At 47.1% G+C, this 23,733-nt stretch overlaps 1 protein-coding gene across 5 annotated transcripts in view; it reads left to right on the top strand.

Moving 5' to 3' along the window:
* Positions 1-23,733, top strand: part of GPATCH1 (G-patch domain containing 1) — a 46,304-nt gene that overhangs the window by 9,608 nt on the left and 12,963 nt on the right. For 2 of the 5 annotated variants that reach the window (XR_014805992.1, XM_021094288.2), the window contains exons 4-16: positions 2,288-2,448; positions 3,842-3,939; positions 4,806-4,864; positions 5,938-6,180; positions 7,573-7,720; positions 11,268-11,347; positions 12,865-13,069; positions 15,210-15,506; positions 16,467-16,645; positions 17,535-17,662; positions 18,588-18,724; positions 19,378-19,544; positions 22,164-22,380. Coding sequence is in view for 2 of the 5 variants with exons in the window: in XM_021094288.2 (XP_020949947.2) it covers positions 2,288-2,448; positions 3,842-3,939; positions 4,806-4,864; positions 5,938-6,180; positions 7,573-7,720; positions 11,268-11,347; positions 12,865-13,069; positions 15,210-15,506; positions 16,467-16,645; positions 17,535-17,662; positions 18,588-18,724; positions 19,378-19,544; positions 22,164-22,380 (2,119 nt within the window). In the remaining 3 variants the exon portion in view is untranslated. Of the gene's footprint in view, positions 1-2,287; positions 2,449-3,841; positions 3,940-4,805; positions 4,865-5,937; positions 6,181-7,572; positions 7,721-11,267; positions 11,348-12,864; positions 13,070-15,209; positions 15,507-16,466; positions 16,646-17,534; positions 17,663-18,587; positions 18,725-19,377; positions 20,919-22,163; positions 22,381-23,733 lie in introns of all 5 variants that reach the window. The other 3 variants (XR_014805993.1, XM_084960365.1, XR_014805994.1) reach the window with 2 other exon arrangements.

Raw genomic sequence — 23,733 nt, forward strand, 5'->3', positions numbered from 1 at the left:
CTTAAACCCTAGTTATGGGTTCATTTGTGATAAAGACTGAGTAAAATTCTTACATGGGCATGCTTTAGGCTGCAGGTAAGAGGCAAGGGGAGGTCCACTTCCTATTTGACCAGCATGATCTGTAAGGAGACATACCTCAGGGAACAAGAAGTCTAGATGTCGGCCAGGACCCAGGTTCTCAGGCATCTTCTGCATGTCACCTTGTCCTCACGTGAGCTCTCCTTGTGGTTGCAAGGTGGCCCTATTAGTGCCAGGTGGCACATCCAGGATGACACGATCCAGTGGGTTGACTTTCTTGGAATCTTTTTTTTATATATATATATTTTTTTATTATGGATTTTATTCTACTATTACATCTTTTGTTTTGTTTGTTTTTTGTCTTTTTGCTATTTCTTGGGCCGCTCCCGCGGCATATGGAGGTTCCCAGGCTAGGGGGTCGAATCGGAGCTGTAGCTGCCAGCCTATGCCAGAGCCACAGCAACACGGGATCCGAGCCGCGTCTGCAACCTACACCACAGCTCACGGCAACGCCGGATCGTTAACCCACCGAGCAAGGGCAGGGACCGAACCCGCAACCTCATGGTTCCTAGTCAGATTCGTTAACCACTGCGCCACCACGGGAACTCCGGAATCTTTTTTCTTTTCTTTTGGCTGTGCCCATGGCATGCGGAAGTTCCTAGGCCAGAGACTGAACCCATGCCACAGCAGTTATCCAAGCCACAGCAGGGACAATACTGAGTGCTTAACGCTAGGCCACCAGGGAAGTCCTGGAACCCTTTTTTGTTTTTGTTTTTCTGTCTTCTTAGGGCTGCTCCTGTGGCATGTGGAGTTTCCTAGGCTAGGGATCTAATCAGAGCTGCAGTCGCTGGCCTACACCACAGCCACAGCAATACCAGATCCGAGCCACATCTGCGACCTACACCACAGCTCACGGCAACACTGGATCCTTAACCCACTGAGTGAGGCCAGGGATCAAACCCGCAACCTCATGGTTCCTAGTCGAATTCGTTTCTGCCGTGCCACGACAGGAACTCCCTGCAGTCTTTTCTTGCGGGCAGAGAAACCATTCACATTAAGTCCCATGGTGGATTTTCCCTCACACTTGCTGGGGCCTGTTGTCTACCGTGCCCATTCTGAAGGCAGCCCCTCGTGAGGGAGGTGGGATCAGAATGACATCTTAGGTAAGACAGGAGCCCCCTTCTCCCAAACAGTCCCCTGCCCCCAAGCTCATGCCCCAGGGACACCACACCTGAACTGCACTGTGGCGCAGAGCAGGGCAGGTGCCTGGGTGACATCAGGGCTCTGTGGGGAAAGAGGAAGAGACCTCAGGTGTCGGACGTGGAGTTGAAGGTAACTATTCCAGTAAACACCAAAGCCTTCAGCTCTCGGCCTGGCACATCGGTGTTCAAGCGTGCCTGCTGCCTGTGACTCTAAGGTTTGCCCCCTGCACACTGACCTTTGAGACATTATCTGGGAAGAACAAAGAACCCAGCCCTTACTTCCTGTCTGCCTAACTTGGCAGTGCCTGCAGTGGCCTCACTGAGTGGACACTGTCATGCCTCTGTCCTCGGCCACTGGCCTTAGCTTCTCCAGAGTTAGTGTAGATCAGCCACTCTGCTGATCTGTAACTCAATGTCTTAGTTTTAACTTTTTTTGTGTGTGTGTACTTTTTGCTTTTTTAGGGCCACACCCTTGGCATATGGAAGTTCCCAGGCTAGGGTTTGTCTTTTTGTCTTTTTCCCTTTTTGCCTTTTCTAAGGCCGCTCTCGCGGCATATGGAGGTTCCCAGGCTAGGAGTCTAATCAGAGCTGTGGCTGCTGGCCTATGCCCGAGCCACAGCAATGAGGGATCTGAGCCACGTCTGTGACCTACACTACAGCTCATAGCAATGCCGGATCCTTAACCCACTGAACAAGGCCAGGGATTGAACCCACAACCTCATGGTTCCTAGTCGGATTCATTAACCACTGAGCCACGATGGGAACTCCCAGGCTAGAGTTTGAATTGGAGCTACAGCTGCTGGCCTACTCCACAGCCACAGCAACACGGGATCCAAGCCCCAAGTGTGGCCTACACCACAGCTTATGGCAATGCCGGATCCTTAACACACTGAGCAAGGCCAGGGATGGAACCTGTATCCTCATGGCTACTAGTCAGATTCTTTTCCGATGAGCCACAATTGGAACTCCTTAACTTTTTTTAAAAAAAGAATTAAAGCTATGTGATGTATCATGTTTAATCATTTTCCTAATAATGTAAGTAATTCTGTTTGAACTTTTTTTTTAAGGATCTTAGTGAATTTGGGATAGCACCTAAAGCGATTGTCACCACAGACGATTTTGCTTCTAAAACCAAAGATAGAATCCGAGAAAAAGCCAGACAGTTAGCAGCTGCTACTGCCCCAATTCCTGGAGCCACTCTGCTTGATGACCTCATAACACCTGCAAAGTAAGATTAATTTAATTCTGGCTTTTCTGATCTTGGCATCATGGCCTTGCATATGTATGATGATCTTACTTACAGATAGTTTGGTTGCAAGAAGAAGAAGCCTTCTTAGCCTAGCTCGAGTATAAAAAGGGGTTTTGCCAAAAGGACCTTGCACTGATTTTTTTTTTTCTTTTTATGGCCAGACCTGTGGCATATGGGAAGTTCCCAGGCTAAGGGTCAAACTGGAGCTGCAGCTGCTGGCCTACACCACAGCCACAACAACGTGGGATCCGAGCAGTATCTGTGACCTACACCACAGCCCATGGCAACTCCAGATCCTTAACTCACTGAGCGAGGCCAGGGATTGAATCTGTGTCCTCTTGGATACTAGTTGGGTTCATTACCGCTGAGCCATGATGGGAACTCCAACACTAGATGTTTAACCCATTGTGCCAAACCAGGGATTGAACCCATGCGGCCACAGAGACAAGGCCAGATCCTCTACCCCCAGCACCACAGTGGGAACTCCTAAGGACCTTGCACTCTTACTACGTGGAGTGCTCTAGAACTCCAGGCACTGGGACTCACAGAGGCTGGAGAGCTGTTAAGAACTGAGGTAGCATGGGAGTTCCCATCATGGCGCAGTGGTTAATGAATCCGACTAGGAACCGTGAGATTGCGGGTTCGGTCCCTGCCCTTGCTCAGTGGGTTAACGATCCAGCGTTGCCGTGAGCTGTGGTGTAGGTCGCAGACGCGGCTCGGATCCCGCGTTGCTGTGGCTCTGGCGTAGGCCGGTGGCTACAGCTCTGATTCGACCCCTAGCCTGGGAACCTCCATATGCCGCTGGAGCGGCCCAAGAAATAGCAAAAAAAAAAAAAAACCAGAAAAAAAAAAAGAACTGAGGTAGCAGAGTTCCCATCATGGCACAGCGGAAACAAATCCGATTAGGAACCATGAGGTTGCGGGTCCAATCCCTGGCCTCGCTCAGTGGGTTAAGGATCCAGCGTTGCCATGAGCTGTGGTGTAGGTTGAAGACGCAGCTCGGATCTGGCGTTCCTGTGGCTGTGGTGTAGATCAGCAGCTATAGCTCCAACTCAACCCTAGCCTGGGAACCTCCATATGCTTTGGAAGCGGCCCTAGAAAAGGCAAAAAGACAGGAAAAAAAAAAAAAAGAACTGAGGTAGCTTCCCTCCCTCCCTCTGCCTCAAAGACCTGGGAGAGAGGGCATGTGGTTGACTTTCCCAGGTCAGGCGTGCACCCAAGTCCCGTCAGCTGTAGCGGGAACAGCAGGGCCATGCAGTTCTAGCACAGATGGGGGAAAGGGCTCAGACACGGCAGGTATATGAGCTGCTTGTTTCCTACTGTTCTCTAGTGTTTTCAGAAGAAGTTGATTTTCATTGCCTTGAAATCCTAGATTATCTGTTGGTTTTGAATTGCTAAGAAAAATGGGTTGGAAGGAAGGACAAGGAATTGGACCTCGAGTAAAGAGGAGACCACGCCGACAAAAGCCTGGTACGTGTATTGATCATCATTCATTCTACAGCATACTTTTAATTTTTTTTTGGCCGCACCCTCAGCATGCAGGAGTTTCTTGAGAAGAACCTGAGTCACAGCAGTACCCCAAGCCATAGCAGTGACAATGCTGAGTCCTTAAGCGATAGGCCCCCAGGGAATTCCTACAGCATACTTTTAATTAATTTATTTATTTGGCTTTCCGAAAGCCACACCCAAGGCATATGGAAGTTCCTAGGCTAGGGGTTGAATCAGAGCTGCAGCCTATGCTACAGCAACGCCAGATCCGAGCCACATCTGTGACCTATACCACAGCTCACAGCAATGCCAGATACCCAACCCACTGAGCGAGGCCAGGGATCAAACTGGAATCCTCGTGAATCCTAGTCAGGTTTACTACCACTGAGCCACATCAGGAACTCCCAATAGGCACGTAATTTAAAGGTTTTGGGGTGAATTGTGCAGTAACTTCCTGGAAGTATTTTACTCGTTCTCATTCCCACCAGCAGCCTGTGAAAGTTTTCATTTTCTACCTTGGCCAAAGCTGTGTTACAGCTTCACATGATTATTTTCTATTTATTCCTGGCCCTTGGTTTCCTCAGGCAGTCTGTGAATTCTTGGAGGCAGCAGTACTTTCTTTCAGGTTCTCTGTGGTTCTGGGGCAGTGGTGGTTACTCATGTCCATTATTGCCAGAGGGTGGGTGGAGCAGGGACTGGCAGAAAATAATCTGCGAGTGATCGGTGTCTGACCCTAAAGCCATAGCCCCTTTTACAAGCTCAGCTGTCTCTCTCTGAACAGTGTCAGTGAGTCAGGTGTCTATATTTTTAGCTGCCCCTGACTAGTGCGTGTGAAATCTCTTTTATAGATCCTGGAGTAAAAATCTATGGCTGCGCATTACCCCCTGGAGGCTCCGAAGACTCTGAGGTAATTGTATGGGATGTTAACCTCCCGTTTGCTCCTGTAGCGTCTGTTACTTCGTGAATGTGAAATTTAGGGTCAGAAACAATTTTTAGAAATCAATCAGATCCCATTATAGGGAAAGACTTCTACCCTAAAACTGTCCTCATTATGTCAGATAATGTATTCAGTGACATACCTGTCCTATAGATGTCCCAAGTCTGCTCAAGATTTTTTTTTCTTTTTAGGGCTGCACTCGTGGCATACGGAGGTTCCCAGGCTAGGGGTCCAATGAGAGCTGTAGCTGCTGGCCTACACCACAGCACAGCAATGCCAGATCTGAGCCAAGTCTGTGACCTACACCGCAGCTCACGGCAACGCAGGATCCTCAACCCACTGAGTGAGGCCAGGGATCAAATCCGCAATCTCATGGTTCCTATTGGGATTTATTTCCTCAGTGCCACGACAGGAGGTTGTGGGTTGGATCCCTGGCTTCACTCAGTGGGTTGAGGATCTGGCGTTGCTGTGGCTGTGGTGTAGATCAGCAGCTGTAGCTCCAATTAGACCTCCAGCCTGGGAACCTCCATATGTTGTGGGTGTGGACCTAAAAAGCCGAAAAAAAAAAGAAAAAAAAGAAATAAACTCACAGACAGAAAACAAATTTATGGTTACCAAAGGGGGAAGTGATGGGGGTGGGAGAGAGATAAGTTGCGAGTTTGAGATTAACGTATATACGCTACTATATATAAAATAGATAACCAAACCAGGAAACTATAGTCAGTATTTTATGACAACCTATAATGGAAAGGAATCTGAAAAAGAATCGCTACATATGTGTAACTAAATCACTTTGCTGTACACCTGAGACTAACACAACATGATAAATTAACTGCGTTTCAATGAAAAAAAATTTTAAAAATGGATTTTTTTGTGTTAGTGTCATGCGTTTAGGGACTTGACTTAGTCATTTGTCATAGCATAGATGAAAGTTTGATAATTGTCCTGTTTGAAATTAATCACTGCATTTGAAAATAGTATTTTACAGGCTTTACGCCAGGCAGTGACTCACCTTCATTCCACCTTTTACACATTGGAAATAGGATGAAGATGATGACTACTTGCCGGAAAATGTGACCTTTGCACCCAAAGATGTCACACCTGTGGATTTCACACCTAAAGATAATGTACACGGACTGGCTTACAAGGGCCTGGATCCCCACCAAGCACTGTTTGGAACTTCAGGAGAACATTTTAATCTTTTCAGCGGAGGACCCGAGGGGACCAGCAATCTTCTTGGGGATATTGGAGTGAATAAAGGAAGGAAATTGGGAATTTCAGGCCAGGTAAAAGTGTTTCTGTTTTATAAACATGGCACCATTGACAAATGAAAATTCTCCCCATATTATATTTGGCCCATAGTAGGCACTCATTATTCATTGACTAAAGGAAGACTTTAAAGTGGTAATATTTTCCTTAGGCGCTTGTCCGATGACATGCAAAGCACACCCTCCTGATTTGAATATGTGCTCCCGAGACCCCGTGACCTCCTGTTCTTAACGGAGGAGGTGCCTTCCCAGGAGCAAGAACTGCTTCCCCACACCTTTGTGGGACTGTGCAGAAAACCACACTCACCTCTTTGCTTTAGTTAATAATTGAATTGCAATCTTCCTGTTCAAGTTCAGGTCCAAGTTTTACTACCTGTCTGGCTATCTCCTAGGGCTGCTGGCCCTAAGTCGGGAACCTGGGTGTAAGTTTTACGAGGGAGACTTGCTTTGTACCTTTGAGGAGATAGCTTTTCCTGTTCTCCTGTCCCCTCAGATTGATTCAGAGGTTCTTTCCTACAACCCACATAGAGAATGGTGACTTTGTCATTTTATTATGACCTTTTCTTTCCTATACATGTTCCCCCCCCGCAATCCTTTTTACAAAAAGTGGTGTTCTTGGCTATTTCTCACAAATATTAGGTGTTTCTTTCGAGCAGCCATTGGAGTAGCAGTGGTCTTCAGACCCTGATCTCTGGTGCTGGCCCCAAGCCACACTGCAGAGTAGATAAACATTCTGGGAGTTCCCTGGTGGCTCAGCAGGTTAAGGATCTGGCACTGTCACTGCTATGGCTCAGGTTGCAACTCTGGCATGGGTTTGATTCCACATGCCGTGAATGCAGCCAAAAAAAATTTTTTTTTACGTTTCTCCTTTTGGAGACCCCATTTCTCCCCCTGCACTGATGCTTGGGTGCTCTTCCTCCGCTAGGACCCAGACCCATGGCTGCTGCTGAGCCTGGAGGACAGCTCCAGTACTGGAGGCACTGCCCTTCTGGTCATTGTTTTCCAAAAGACATGGGTCCCTGTGTTAAACTGGGACTCCCATTCAAGCAGTCTCTTGGTGATCTAAAAGTGCTAGGAGTTCCCATCATGGTTCAGCGGAAACAAATCTGACTAGTTAGTATCCATGAGGATGCAGGTTCGATCCCTGGCCTCACTCGATAGATCCGGCGTTGCCATAAGGTGTCATGTAGGTTGCAGACGTGGCTCAGATCTGACGTGCCTATGGCTGTGGCATAGGCCGGCGGCTACAGCTCCAGTTAGACCCATAGCCTGGGAACTTCCATATGCTTCGGGTGTGGCCGTTAAAAAAAAAAGAAGTGCTAGAGTGGTCTGATCAGTCACATCCTTATCCTTTAATGCAGACAAACCCTAAAACCTGTAATTGCTCAATGTGAAATCTTATTTTTGAAGGCTTTTGGTGTAGGTGCCCTGGAAGAGGAAGACGATGACATCTATGCCACAGAAACTCTGTCCAAGTATGATACCGTTTTGAAGGACGAGGAACCTGGAGATGGGCTCTATGGCTGGACAGCACCCAAAGAATATAAAAGTCAGAAAGGTAATTCCACGGATCTGCAGCTGGCGTTGTTGGTCACGGATGCAGAGTGAGCAGCAAAGTGTGGAGAGGCCCGACATGGGAAGTAGATAGAAGTGAAATTTAGACCAGTTCAAAGCCAAAGGCAACTGTCAAGACACGGTCGGGAGGAGGGGCCGGGAATCAGAGAAGGAGAAAGGTGCTGACTTACGTTACGGATCAGAGAGAAGCATTACCAGCTCAAGGAACTGAGCCAGTGGCCAGAGGCCGCCACGTCAAACAGCAAGTCAGGAGGCCAGGCATGGGGACTAGGTGGTTGGTACACCGAGGGCCTGCCGCAGGATGGAGATTGAGGCCCAGCCCATCTTCTCACTTGAGTATCCTGCTCTTAAAGGGCTCTTCTTGAGCTAGGAGATGGACATCTTTTAACACACCTTGAATCTCAAGTCAGAGTCTTTAATGATTCAGAGCCTATGGTTCCAAATAGGATTTCAGTTTTCCTTTCTAGAAAAAGTGTAGGGGAGTTTCCTGGTGGCTTGGCAGGTTAAGGATCCAGCATTGTCACTGCTGTGGTGCATTTGATTCCTGACCTGGGAACTTCCATATGCCACGGGTGTGGCTGAGGGAAAAAAAATAAAAGAGAAAGATGTAGGAGTTCCCGTCGTGGCGCAGTGGTTAATAAACCCGACTAGGAACCATGAGGTTGCGGGTTCGATCCCTGGCCTTGCTTAGTGGTTTGCGGATCCAGCGTTGCCGTGAGCTGTGGTGTAGGTGGCAGACGCAGCTGGGATCCCGCGTTGCTGTGGCTCTGGCATAGGCTGGCGGCTACAGCTCCGATTCGACCCCTAGCCTAGGAACCAGGGGGAGCGGCCCAAGAAAGGGCAAAAAGACAAAAAAAAAAAAAAAAAAAAGAGAGAAAGATGTAGGGAGGAATCAGTAGGTATCGGTGGCATGTGACTTAGGTTCAATTAGACCTGGATTTGAATCCCAGTTCTTTCCTTGCCAGCTGCCTGACCATGGGCAAGGCTTGTAACCTCTCTGGGCATCATTTGTGATGTGCAGTGAGGATTAAACAGCATTACAGGTTTGTCACAGAATCTGCCCCAAAGACAATAAATGACACCTACTGTAACAACCACTTAAATAAAGTAAGGAGATGAGAGTTGAGATAAAACAATTTAGACCTTTTTAGCTCTAGTCAGATCAAGTTTGATTGAACTCTTATAAAATACATCTAAATAATCTAAGCATCACTCCCCAAATGATGCCAATTTTACATTTCTAGAAGAGAAAAAAGCAGGTGCAAAAACTATCTGTGGAAGTAGTTTGCTTAATGGTTATGGACACAGGCTTTGAAGACAGACTGCCTGGGCTCCCGTCCTGGCTCTGCCCATCTGTCTGCTATGACCTTGGGGAGGCTTCTTAACCACTCTGTGCTTCATGCCCTTGCCTGGGCAGTGGGTGTGGCAGTGGCTTACCTGTCCCATTGAATGTGAGTAAAGGGCTTAGAAGGCTCTGCACCTGTTAGTGGCCTCTGTCATCACCGCCACAAAAAGGACCCAGGGTTTTCCACACATTGCTGGGTGGTGTGCATTACCAATGTAGGAGGCATTACCGCTGGGTAGGAATTAGGCTACTTTTATTCTCTCCCTTTTGCTCCACCTATATTTTCAGATTTTTCTCCTAAGATAATGTGTTATTTTTATATCTTAAAAGAAGATATAGGGATTTCCCGTCGTGGCTCAGTGGTGAACGAATCCAACTAGGAACTATGAGGTTTCGGGTTGGATCCCTGGCCTTGCTCAGTGGGTTAAGGATCTGGTGTTGCCGTGAGCTGTGGTGTAAGTTGCAGACGCGGCTCGGATCCCGCATTGTGGCTGTGCCGTAGGCTGGGGGCAACAGCTCCGATTAGACCCCTAGCCTGGGAACCACCATATGCCACAGGTGTGGCCCTAAAAAAAGAAAAAACATGTAATGTTACATTAATGTTATGTTAATATTATAGCTTGTAGTAACACATACTAGTTGCTAGTTATTAATTATATTAATTATATCCACATAGTAACATACATACTATATTACTAATATGTATAATATATTAATTATGTAATAATTACTCATTTGTAATAAATATATGTATTTTTTTCATTGATAACGAATTTTATTTTTTCCATGATAGCTGGTTTACAGTGTTCCGTCAGTGTTCTACTGTACAGCAAGCTGACCCAGTTACACATACATGTACACACAACCTAAGTATTTAAATCTGCCTGCTGAGCCAAATCTGGCTTTTCCTTTAGACAGCCCCTTTTGACCTGCTGATTAGTCTCCACTCCTCCCCCCATCAAGCCTGGCTGGGCCTCCCTCTGAGCGCCCCACCCTTCCCTTATCCCTTCTCTGCCACAGTCCCCTCTCCTCCGCTTGGGGGCCCAACATCTATAGTTTGGACTTCAGGGTTTTTCACTCTGTGAACCTGTGTGTGGCTGATCTCCATGGCTGATTTTAAATTGTTCTTATTTTTTTTTTCCATCATCACTAGGGCTATAACAGTCCCATGGCGCTCTCTTTATAGACATTTATTTCTTCAGAACACATCCATAAAACTGAAATTGCGGTTTTAAAATAATACAAAATTCCAAGAATGTAAAATTTAATCCCCACTTACCCCTACAGAATGTCAGGGACTTCAGAAGCTGTTGGAAAAGTTGTACCTCGGTTGAAGCACAAATAATGACTTGGTAGAGGAGGGCCGTTACGGGCCGTCCTGCATGATGAGCGGCCGAAAACCCCAGTGCCCCCTGCACCAGGGGCAGCCATGCCCGCTTCAGGTTCCAACGCCCAGCGTGGATAGTGCTGGTGGTCGTGTCAGAGGGGCTTTTGCGTCCTGAAGATGCAGTCTGTAAATTTGGACCGTTGACGCAACCACCATGTGCAGAAAATCCCTAAGAATCCAAGGGGTGGTCTCCGCAACCGAAAGACCCTCCCTGGCTGCAGGTCAGAGGGCGTCGGTAATTCCGTATCCCAAATTGATGCTCTTTATCTCTTGTTAGAATGTCTTTTTGTCTCCAAAGAAGACAAAAGCACCTTCTATTTTTATCCTATGATTTGATTACAGGCTGACCTGGTTGGATTGCCTTTTATGTCTCATTTGGATGGTTGCTAAGGAAATGGGGAGGTCGTCTCCCCAGGGTTCTTCACTTAGTTTTAGAAATGACTCACCATTATTTTTATCTCTGCTTGTTCTCTTGATGGTTTTTTCTTGCCATCTTGTACCCCACAGAGTATATTCTTTGGTGCCCCTTAGCTTAGGACCTCAGGTACTTTTTCTGAACAGCACTGTTGAAGGGCCATGGTTACCTGGGCAGCCTAATCAGCCCAGGGCGGTGTGGGCCGGGCTGCCAGTCACTGAGTCAACAGAGGTGTGGGGGCTTTGCGTGTGTGCTTTCTTCCCCTTTACTGATAGCACTGATGACCTGTACTGTGTATGTTCTTGGAGATAAAAAACTGAGGTCTTTTGTCTTATTCTAATCTTTTCTGCTTCTGGAATTAATCAAATGACATCATCTTGTAGAATCAGAGAAAGACCTTCGCTATGTTGGCAAAATTTTGGATGGATTTTCCTTGGCTTCTAAACCTTTATCTTCTAAGAAAGTAAGTTTGTTTGTTTCTTTTTTCTTACTGGTTACTACTTAAAACATTTGCTGCTGTGTAATCTGTTATTATATTAACAGCTGAAAAGATAAGTAAATTCTGTTTTCAGAGAGCAACAGCCTGGGTACTAGTGATTGCCCAGGGAAAAATATTCGGCGATGGAAATGTCAGTAGCTACATTGTGTCCCCAACATCTAACTGCTCATCTTTTACATCCCAACTTCGAGTGAGCAGTTATTTCCATTAAGAAGGAATTATAGGAGTTCCCGTCCGTGGCGCAGCGGAAACGAATCTGTAGGTTCGATCCCTGGCATCACTCAGTGGGTTAAGGATCCGGCATTGCCGTGAGCTGTGGTATAGGTCGCAGATGTGGCTCGGATCTGGCGTTGCTGCGGCTCTGGTGTAGGCCAGCGGCTACAGCTCTGATTAGACCCCTAGCCTGGGAACCTTCATATGCACAGTGGCTGTGATTCGTTTAGTCATGATAGTTAATGTGTTCTAACGACAAGCAGAATATATTCAGAACAGCATTGAGCACATAGTGAGCCACTGTTATCTACCAGAAATGCCACATCATGTCAAAGGAGAACGTGAAAGTTTTACATGTATGAAGTTTTACACGTATGAAGAGGGAGCATATAAACGGTTAAGTACTCACTCTGCTTAGGGTTCAAGGATAAATAGGACTAAGTCTTGGCCCACAAGTAGCTCGTGTTATTGAGGGTGCCGGACAGACCAGTCCACTGTGGTGGTCAGTGTGCAAACAGAGAGACAGGCGCTGGTGGTTCCTGAGGCGCTCCTTGCTGGAGCAAGGCTTTGGGTATGAACAATTCAGAGCAGGGCCGTGTTCACTGAGCCTTTTCCAGATGGCAGGTTTTCTAATATGTGGCCAAAAACCCAGCCTCTGGATCCAGAGGCAAAATAGGGTCATGGTTGGTGGCTCGGTGGGTTAAGGATCTGGAGATGTCACTGCTGTGGCTTGGGTCACTTCCTCTGTGGCACAGGTTTGATCCCTGGCCCAGGAACTTCTGCATGCCACAGGCCAAAATAACCCTTGGGTCAAAAAGTAAGTCCTGACACTCTAATTTGGAACTGAAACCTAACCAGACAAAGAATTCCGTATTTAAAAGTAACCTTTCTAAAGTTATTATTTTTATCTAAGTTGTGAGTCATACTTTCCTAAGTTTTCTGATTCACAGTGGGCCAGTTCTGCATATGGACCAGTAGTACGAACAATAATTATTATTCTCATCATGTAACACATGCATATCAGCATCTCCGTGTAGCGTGGTTGGGGTGGTACTTCAAATGTCTGGCCGAGAGTACAGTGGCCGGTGACCCTCCTGATCCAGGATGGATGTTGGCTGGGAACCTGGGTAGGCTCTTCCTACCTGCTGAGGGTTGTCCTGGGAAACAGTGGGGTTATCAACGCTCACAGGTAATGGGTTTTCTTTGTTAAATTGCACATGATCACCCGGCAGCCTTTGTTTTCTGAGTTTTGTTTTGTTTTGTTAAAGATCTATCCCCCACCTGCATTGCCAAGAGACTATCGACCTGTGCACTATTTCCGACCTGTGGTGGCCGCCACCTCAGAGAACGCCCGCTTACTTCAAGTATTATCAGAGTCTGCTGGAAAGCCCACACATGACCCAGGGACACAGAGTAGGCACCAACTGAATGCCTCCAAGCGGGGAGAGTTGCTAGGAGAAACGCCTAGTCAAGGTATGTGTCATGGAGGTGCCTATCATTACATCTATAATCATCTGAGTCATTCAAATCAAAATGAAAAGTTGTTTTCCAATTGAAAATTTCCACATAATTTTGTACTCCCGAAGTGGAGGAATAAAGTCGTTTACGGTGAATGACATACTTCACAGTGTACACGTCTTTACTTAAGGCTTGTTTGCCCACCGAGTTCCCACTATGGCAGAGTGGAAAGAAATCCAGCTAGTATCCATGAGGATTCGGGTTCGATCCATGGCTGCCCTCAGTGGGTAAAGGACCTGGCGTTGCCGTGAGCTGTGGTATAGGTCAAAGACACGGCTTGGATCCTGTGTTGCTGTGCTGTGGTGTAGGCCAGCAGCTGCAGCTCTGATTCGGCCCCCTAGCCTGGGAACCTCCATATGCTGTAGATACAGCCTTTAAAAGCAAAAAAAAAAAAAAAGCCTGGTCTTAAGTGCAGCAGGTTTTAGACTATTTTTTTAAAAAGTGTAATTGGGAGTTCCCATTGTGGTCAGTGGTTAATGTATCCGACTAGGAATCATGAGGTTGCAGGTTCGATCCCTGGCCTTGCTCAGTGGGTTGAGATCCGGCGTTGCCATGAGCTGTAGTGTAGGTTGCAGACACGGCTCCGATCCAGCATTGCTGCGGCTCTGGTGTAGCCGGCGTCTACAGCTCCGATTGGACCCCTAGCCTGGGAACCTGCATATGCTGCAGAGCAGCCCAAGAAATGGCAAAAAGACAAAAAAAAAGTAAAAAAAAAAAAATTGATTTACAATGTTGTATCAATTTCTGCTGTATAGCAAAATGACCCAGTCATACATATATATACATTCTTTTTTTCATGTTACCTTCCATCAAGTTCTGTCCCGAGAGATTGGATTTAGTTCCCTGTGAGGTTTTAGACTTTTCGTAATTGTCCAAGAATGAGGCGAAGACCAGGGCCATTTGTACTTCACTTTTTCTGCACAGTGTGAGGATGTATGATTTTTTGTTTTTTCTTTTCCCGAAAGCCTAAAAGGAATGAGTGTGTCTGAAAGTAAAGACAGACATGGAGAATCCCCTATAGGCTGGAGCCGAAAATCCCACCATGTGAGATGAACTTGGACGTGCTGTTTGGGAGCCTAACAGGTGTCTCAGACACCAGAGACCAAAGGAGAGCTCTTGGTTCCCCATTTCCTTCCCCAAACTCGCTCTTTCTCTAGTCTTCCGCATTTCAGTAAATGGTACCACCAGCGACCCACTGCCTGGACCAGAGCACGGGCATCCTAATTCTTAGCTCTTTTCTTTCCCTCCATCCCCCTGCCCTCCCCAGTCCCTCAGCAAGTCCAAACACGTGGGGACCCCCTCCTCTTCTCTGCATTTCTGCTGCTTCCACCCTGGTCCAGGACCCCCCCTTCTCTCACCTGGAGCTTTGCAGCAGCCTTCTCACTGGTCTCCTTAGTTCCCTTCCTTTCTCTCTGCAGCCTGTGCCCTTCAACAGCAGCCAGATGAGCCCAGTTCTGTCGCCACCCACCAGCCTCCCGCAAATGCTCCAGTTGTGCTCACACTAAGGAAAAATCCAGACTTCTCACAGGGCCCTGTGGACCCAGCCCTTTCTACTTCTCAGGCCACAGCTGACACCACTTTCCCTGAAAACACCCCTTCCCACCCCGTGGTCCAGCCTCCCTCTTCCCTCTTCTGCCCTCCAAACCTGCAGGATGCCGCCCCCCCGGCCTTCATGTTTCCTGTTTCCTCTACCTCTGCTCTTCCCTCATGTTTTGTGTTTCTTTTGTTTGTTTGTTTCTTTCTTTCTAGGGCCACACCTGGCAAATGGAAGTTCCCAGGTTAGGGATCAAATTGGAGCTGCAGCTGCCAGCCTACACCACAGCCACAGAAGTGTGGGTGGGATCCAGGCCGCACCTGTGACCTACACTACAGCTCACGGCAACACTGGATCCTTAACCCACTGAATGAGGCCAGGGATCAAACCTGCATCCTCATGGATACTAGTCAGGTTCATTACTGCTGAGCCACAGTGGGAACTCCAGGAGTGCCATTATTTTATTACTGTCTAGGCAGGGAAAATGTCTGTAAAGAGAAATGTGAGAGTAGTTGTCTTTACGATGCTTCTGATCTCTTCCTTATTATTGTTTTTATTTAGGTGCAGCCACCTCAGTATTAGAATTTCTGTCCCAAAAAGATAAAGAGAGACTCAAAGAGGTGAAGCAGGCAACTGACCTTAAAGCAGCTCAACTCAAGGCCAGGAGTCTGGCCCAGAATGCCTCAAGCAGCAGACCCCAGGCCTCCTCTCCAGACATGGGACACTCCTCTTGGCACCTGGCGTTGTGTGGTGGGACAGCCACCACAAGAGCCAGCAACTTCAAACCTTTCGCAAAAGATCCAGAAAAGCAAAAACGATATGAGGAGTTTTTAGCAAATATGAAACGAGGTCAGAAAGGTGGGTGCTAGCCCTGGACCTCCCACGTATCGGCAGGGGGGAACGTTCTTACTGTTCTGGGCCTAGGCCCGGATTTAGAACTGAGGTATCCGGCTCTGGCAGGGTTTTACTTTGCCCTGCTGTGAAGAGTGCAAAGATCTCAGGGCCGGGCTTTGGACTTTAGAAAGCAAGAACAATTAGCTTGTGTTTCTCTCTATCTTGGGTCCCACAGATAGCGGTTTCAGAAGAGAGCGTGCCTTGGCAGTGGCTGATGCGAAATTACAGACCATTTGCTGTTGGCAAATGCTTGATTTCTATGTAAGGGTTGCATTTCATGCCAAGAGAACAAGGTCATCTCCCACCCTACTTAAGATCCTAACCCTCTAGCTCTAAATCATCGTCTGAAATTTGACTTACAAAGACAGTTGGCTGTTGAAGCTTTACATGAGGAAGAAGTCACTGGGTGAGCTGTGAAGTTAACATGGCAGGATCGAGGCAAGAGCTGGCTCTCGTACACAGTCGTCCTTGTGAGAGCTTGTCAGCAAATTAGAGGAGCTGCTTCTCAAAAGCAGATCTTTGTGTGCTGTGCCTTAACTCCCTACTAAGAATCTACACTCCTCATGTTACTCGTTAAATTAAGAGAAAAAAAAAAAAGTTAGAGAAAGGAGTGTTTTCTCCTCAACTTTAGGAATATGGTTGGGATGAATTCTTACTCTCTGGCCATAGTAAGAAGTTCCCTGCTGCGAAAATTTCACCATGCGTTAGTCCCCAGATGTTCTCCCCAGTTATATGCAGTGGGCAGAATTCGACAAAAGCATCATTTTGGAGGCGGGAGCAATATTAGCTGCCAAGTACCTCCCCACTATGCTCTTAAAAACCAGGGGAAGTGTTTATGTCTCCTGCAGTGAAATCTCCAGGGATACAGTGGTACCCATGAGGTGTTTTCCTTTAAGTTCAGCAGTTTCTTCGTCTCTCCTCCAGATGCCTTGGAACGTTGTCTGGACCCCAGTATGACAGAGTGGGAGCGGGGCCGCGAGCGGGATGAGTTCTCCCGGGCAGCCCGGCTGTACGTGTCCTCCCACTCCACCCTCTCCTCCCGGTTCACTCACGCCAAGGAGGAGGACGATTCCGATCAGGTGGAAGTCCCCCGGGACCAAGAGGTCGGTCGCCACCATTCCCTACGTGGTGAATTTCAAAATTAAAGTGCTGTGTAGCCAGATATATTAACTCCTGGAGTTCCTGTCGTGGTGCAGTGGTTAACGAATGCGACTAAGAACCATGAGGTTGCAGGTTCAATCCCTGGCCTTGCTCAGTAGGTTAACGATCTGGCATGGCCGTGAGCTGTGGTGTAGGTCGCAGACGTGGCTCGGATCCTGTGTTGCTGTGGCTCTGGCGTAGGCCGGTGGCTACAGCTCCAATTCGACCCCTAGCCTGGGAACCTCCATATGCTGTGGGAGCAGCCCCAAAAGTGGCAAAAAGACAAAAAAAAAAAAAAAATTAACTCCTCCAGTGAAAAGATCAGAAGACACACGGCACCATGGGATAAGAAATGGCTTTATGAGAGGTCCCTTGGGGCACAGCAAGTTAAGGATCCAACATTGTCGCTGCAATGGTTTGGGTCACTGTGTGGTATGGGTTCGATGCCTGGCCCAGGAACCTCCCCATTGCCGTGGGTGCAGCCAAAAAAGAAAGAAAAAGAAATGGCTTTATGTTTTTAGCTTACAGTGTGCTTCAGCAAAAAATGTAGAATTAGCTGTTTTGAAAAGTTAGAAGAGGAGTTTCCGTTGTGGCTCAGCAGGTTAAGGATCTAGCGTTGCCGAAGATGCAGCTCAAACCCAGTGTTGCTGTAGCTGCAGCACAGGCTGGCAGCTGCAGCTTCGATTCAGTCCCTAGCCTGGGAACTTCCATGTGCCGCAGGTACTGCTGTAAAAAGGGAAAAAAATAAGAAAAAAAATTGAAATTTTAGAAGAGTGTTTGCAAAGTTATAAATGGACGAGCAGACAGGTCAGTTGTGTGGCTGCCTGATGAAACAGGTGACTCTTTCCCTAGAATGACGTCAGTGACAAGCAGTCGGCTGTGAAGATGAAGATGTTTGGGAAGCTTACCCGAGACACATTTGAGTGGCACCCTGACAAGCTTCTGTGTAAGAGGTTTAACGTCCCTGACCCTTATCCAGAGTAAGTTGGATAAACCTGCCCTTACATGAGATCTTATTCCCCCATATTAGAGCTAACTTTCCCCCTACACACTCATTTAAATTCCTTTTCTCTAGATGAACTTAATTGGAAAGGCTCAACGTTGCAACCTTTGCAGATTTAACTTCTATTAATTTGTTACCAAAAAGATAGGCAGATACCCAGCTAGCAAACTCTATTCTGTACTGCAGCTAATGAAATCAGAAATGTCGTTACAAAAATGTCTTGCCTAAGTTGCCACCTTTTCCATGATGCACATAGACTTGTGTCTTCTGATTCTTTACACAAGTTCAGCACCTCCTCAGTTGATTGTAAACCCTGCACGAAGGCATATACCGTTGAATCAGAGTCTTTGTCAGAAGATTTAGGAGTTCCTGTCGTGGCTCAGTGGAAAATGAATCTGACCAGAATCCATGAGAACGCAGGTTCGATCCCTGGCCTCACTCAGTGGGTTAAGGATCTAGCATAGTTGTGAGCTGTGGTGTAGGTCGCAGACGCAGCTCGGATCCTGTGTTGCTGTGACTTCGGCTTAGGCCAGCAGCTATGGCTCCAATTGGACCCCTAGTCTGGGAACCTCCATATGCCACAGGTGCGGCCCTAAAAAGAAAAAAAAAAAATTAGGTATATTTTTAGCAGTGGAACTTTCCCTTCATGGAAATCCATTGTCAAAGTTAAATTTTAGCTCTTACTGGAATAAGAAAAAACTTGTGGGGGCTCCTAAAGTCACCCATTCCCATTTATTTCTTAAATTGCCTTGGGAGATAAAAACATCTTAAGGAAACTGTTCAGCCAAGTAGAAGAGTTACTGGTGAAAAGCATGAGATGCACAGGTTTACAGGAATTGGATCTTGCCCTTGCCTTGCCGTTGTCAGTCAAGTTAGATACGTGTTTCCTTTTCAACCCCCAGTTCAACTTTAGTTGGCTTACCGAGAGTGAAACGTGACAAATACTCCGTCTTCAACTTCCTGACAATCCCAGAGTCAGCTTCCTCACCTGCAACTCAAGCATCAAGCGAAAAAGGTCCTCAGCACCGAGGTCCCGACAGTGAGTAGGGCGTCCCCAGGGCCACGGGCTGACGGTGGTCTCAACCTCCTAGGCCGTCTTGGGGAGAGACGTAAAGGGTGGGGTCATCCTCATGGTGCACGTAGTCCCAGCTCTCCCTCTATTAAGAGAATCCTTGGAGTTCCTGTGGTGGCTCAGTGGTAACGAACCCGACTAACATCCATGAGGACGCAGGTTCGATCCCTGGCCTCACTGGGTGGGTTAAGGATCTGGCGTTACCATGAGCTGTGGTGTAGGTCAAAGACACAGCTCGGATTCTGAGTTGCTGTGGCTGTGGTGTAGGTTGTAGATGTGGCTCAGATGCCAAGTTTGGGCGGCTGTGGTGTGGGCCGGCAGCTGCAGCTCCAATTTGACCCCTAGCCTGGGAACTTCCATATGCAGCGAGTACAGCCCTAAAAAGACAAAAAAAAAAAAAAAAGAGAATGGCTCATACAGATAATTAGCTCACACACAGCAGAAGTGGTCCAGGTGTGCACTGACTGGGGTTGGGCTTTGCCTCAGCATCTGCTGCATCCCCAGCACCTGGCGCGCTGCCTGGCCCTCAGTAAGTTCGCTGGTGTTCTTGAATGAACCATAAGGCAGAGCTGGCCTTCTGCTTGCTCATTCTGATGTTAGATCTCTATCCTCCCTTTCAGAATCACGGAAGCCGTCCAGATGGGATACATCTAAACAGGAAAAGAAAGAAGATTCCATTAGTGAATTTTTAAGTTTGGCTAGATCCAAAGTTGGTCCACCTAAACAAGAGTCCAGCTCCTTAGTGAAAAAAGAGGAAGAGCATGTGACAGAACCGGTCTCAAATAAGGTATGTGGGGCTTTCAGGTTCTCTTTGCCAGGCTGACTGTGGACTTTGCCTTTTTCTGTGTGATGCGCTATTATTACTTGATAGAGCAGTTGGCAGACTTTTTCTGTGAAAGGCCAGATATTAAATATATTATTAGCCTTTGTGGGCCATACTGTCTTTCTAGAAACTATTCACCTCTGCTCCGGAGGGTAAAAGATATCACAGGCAATTTGAAAAAAAAAAATTGTGTTCCAATAAAACTTTATTTACAAAAACAGGATTGGATTTGGCCCATGGGCTATAGTTTGCCAACACATGCCCTGCCTTTCAACAATTTTCAATCATGGCTTTAATCACTTGAGAAGTTATAAACTTCTCTGCCTTGAATATTCACTTAGCATTACCACTGAAACAAAATTCACTATATTGCATAAAAAATAGAATTTTTCAAGTGACACATCTTCTCTTTTGTGGAGACTATATGGAAAATATCCATTGGGTTTTTTTTTTTTTAAAGTACTGCAATCATAGTTAAAAGTTGAACTTAGGAGTTCCTGTTGTGGTGCAGCAGGATCGGCGGCATCTCTGCAGCGCTAGGATGCAGGTTCCATCCTGGCCTGGCACAGTGGGTTAAAGATCTGGTGTTGTTACAGCTGCTGCATAGGTTTCAGCTGCAGCTCGGATCTGATTCCTGTTCCAGGAACATCATGTGCTGCAGGGCAGCCAAAAAGGAAAAAGGAAAAAAAGTTAATAAAAAGTTCATTTTGTCTCTAATATCCTTCATTAAAATTTTGTTACAAAATTACCATGCATTAACCTTGACTTTACAATAATGTTCAGTTCAATGAGTTTTTTCACATGTAGAGATTCATGGAACCACAGCCACAACTAGGATACAAAATGGTACCATCATGCCCCAAAACTCCTTCATGCTGTCCCTTTGTAGTCATACCCTCCCCCGACCCCAAACCTCTGTCAACCGCTCATCTGTTCTCTGTCTCTATAGTTTATTGCTCTACATACCATGTGTGTATAGTAGTCTTTTGAGACTGGTTTCCTTCACTTAGTGGCCTACATTTGAGAGTCATCAGTACTCTCTGTGTATCAATGGTTCGTCCCTTTTTGCTGGATGATATTTCATTGTACACCTGCAACCACAGCTCCTTGGTCCAGTCACTCTTTGAGGATATATGATTGTTTCCAGCTATGGCCATCATAAATAAAGCCGCTGTGAACATTTGTGTGCAGATTGGTGTGTGACCATAAGTTTACACTCCCCTAGGGTAAATACCTCGTGAGATTGCTGGGTAATATCTGCATATAGTTGTAACTTTATTTTTTATTTTTTATTTTTGTCTTTTTAGGGCCGCACCCACGGTATATGGAAGTTCCAGGGCTAGGGGTTGAATCAGAGCTGTAGCCACCAGCCACAGCTACAACCACAGCCACAGCCACACTGGATCTGAGCCCTGTCTTCAACCTACACCACAGCTTACGGCAACGCCAGATCCTTAACCCACTGAGTGAGGCCAGGGATTGAACCCGCATCATGGATACTAGTTGGGTTCACTACTGCTGAGTCACAACAGAAACTCCTGTCCTGATTTTTTTTAGTGGCTTTTTTTCTCTAATTTTTTTATATGAAAAGGGTTTATGTTAAAATCACAAATTCCACTCTCTTGTATCAGTTTTCCTTGCCTGAGTATTTGTAACTCTCCTCCAGAAATTGGGGGTGATGTGGGACAGGGGCGTGACTACTGGCTGAGAGTAAGGAGAGCTGGTGGTGGAGTCCAGACCCACCCTGGGCACGAGAGCCTCTCATCGTTTACAGAGCCTGTTGTGGCCCCGACCCACGTCCTTCGGTGGTGAGATGGAAGGGTGGAGTGGCTTCTGTTCTAGGCCAGCCCTGGGCTCGCTAGTCACTGCTCTTCACACCTGGCACCTTAGACCACCCCTTGTCTGTTGGGTGGTGGGTTGTTGGAGTGGGGGGCCCTGTCTTCTTCATACCTTTGCGCCTCCTCTATAGAATAGAGTGTGGACAGAGTCGCCGTCTCTTCACTGGCTGACCTGACTCTCCAGACCCGGGCTGGTTCTAGGAAGGGTGACCTGTGCTGCAGAGGCGCGCTCTGGCATGGTGTGCTATGAACATGCCAGCATGTTCCTGACACCCTACCCTCTGTGTGGAGGGCCCCCAGTTTTCTCTTCTGCACTTTTATATGAGTACACTGCCTTCACGACCTTTCATGTTGGACCTCTGAAGCCTTGGGTAGACTTTTGCAAACGGGATGGAGGATCTGTGCTCGACCCTACTGCCTTTTTCTAGGTCCTTTGCAATTCAGATGAATGACCTCTTTCCACAAGAGGCTTCAGCCGCTTCTACCAGCAGTGCCGTGTGCAGGGGTCGAATCAGAAGCACCACGGGATGAGGCCCGTGGGTAATCACCATCACCATTTAGTCAGGCTGTGCGTGGGGGTGGAGATCCGTGTATGTGATCGCAAACATGAGTACGTGTGCAGGCATGTGTGTGCATGTGCCCATGTGTGCGTACGCGTGTGCGTGCTCACGGGCACGGTGTGCTAGAACACGTGGCTCCTTTCACCCTTGCTTCAGTCCTGACTCCTCTTTCACCATTAATCCAGGTGGCAAACAAAGGTGTGGATTCCCAGCCCGAAGGAGAAGGTAGCCGCCCGTCCATGGATTTATTCAAAGCCATCTTTGCCAGCTCCTCGGATGAAAAGTCTTCCTCCTCTGAGGATGAGCAAGGCGACAGTGAGGACGATCAGGAGGGTACCAGGGAGGATGACTTCAAAAGTCCCCAAGAGACTGACTTGGTGGAGCCATCATCTGTGGCACAAGGTATGTCAAGTATTTCAGACTTGGGATCTAAAAAAGAAAACAGGGATGTCTCTAGAGAAGCTGCCCCTTCGTCTAGTGGGTCATTTTAAGCCAGGATCATTAGCAATTGATGATGTTTTAATCTTTCGTATTTTTTTTTAGTTAAAAAAGTATAGTTAGGTGTGTGTTCCCTGGTGGTCTAGCGATTAAGGATCCGGCATTGTCACCCCGTGGCGTGGGTTCAGTCCCTGCCTGAGAACTTCTGCATGCCGAGGGTGTGGCCAAAAAAAAATTTTTTTTTAATTTGAAAAGTATCATAAGTTTTTTTTGTTTTTTTTTTTTGTTTGTTTTTTTTTTTTTGTCTTTTTGTTGTTGTTGTTGTTGTTGTTGCTATTTCTTGGGCCGCTTCCGCGGCATATGGAGGTTCCCAGGCTAGGGGTTGAATCGGAGCTGTAGCCCAGGGCCTACGCCACAGCCACAGCAACGCGGGATCCGAGCCGTGTCTGCAACCTACACCACAGCTCACGGCAACGCCGGATCGTTAACCCACTGAGCAAGGGCAGGGACCGAACCCGCAACCTCATGGTTCCTAGTCGGATTCGTTAACCACTGCGCCACGACGGGAACTCCAGAAAAGTATCATAAGTTTTAAGCATGGTTACTTTACAATATTATATTAGTTTCAGGTGTATGACAGTGATTCCAATTTTTTTCAAATTATACCCCATTTAAAGTTGTTGTAAAATATTGGCTATAGGAGTACCCGTCGTGGTGCAGCGGAAACGAATCCCACTAGGAACCTCAAGGTTTAGGGTCCGATCCCTGGCCTCGCTCAGTGGGTTAAGGATCCGGCATTGCCATGAGCTGTGATGTAGGTCTCAGACACGGCTCGGATCTAGTGTTGCTGTGGCTGTGGTGTAGGCCAGCGGCTACAGCTCCTATTCGATCCCTAGCCTGGGAACCTCCATGTGCCTTGGGTAAGGCCCTAAAAAGGATAAAAAAGACAAAAAAAAAAAAAAATATATATATATATATGTGTGTGTGTGTATGTATGTATGTATGGGCTATATTCCCTGTGCTGTACAGTATCTCTGTAGCTTTTTATTTTACACATAGTAGTTTGTTCCTCTGAATCCCCATCTCTCTCTTGCCCCTCCCCTTTCTCTCTCCCCACAGGTAACTAACATGTTTTCTATATCTGTGAGTCTCTTTCTGTTTTTGTTTTTTTGTTTTTTGTTTTTGTTTTTTTTTGGTCTGTTTACCTTTTCTAGGGCCACTCCCACGGCACATGGAGGTTCCCAGGCTAGGGGTTGAATCAAAGCTGTAGCCACTAGCCTACGCCACAGCCACAGCAACTCGGGATCCAAGCCGCAT

The sequence above is a fragment of the Sus scrofa genome, chromosome 6 (assembly GCF_054392235.1).
Source record: "Sus scrofa isolate SSC_HxYL_T2T_F1_AM1 chromosome 6, Sscrofa_HxYL_maternal_Yorkshire_Landrace_v2.0, whole genome shotgun sequence".
Lineage (NCBI taxonomy): Eukaryota > Metazoa > Chordata > Mammalia > Artiodactyla > Suidae > Sus > Sus scrofa.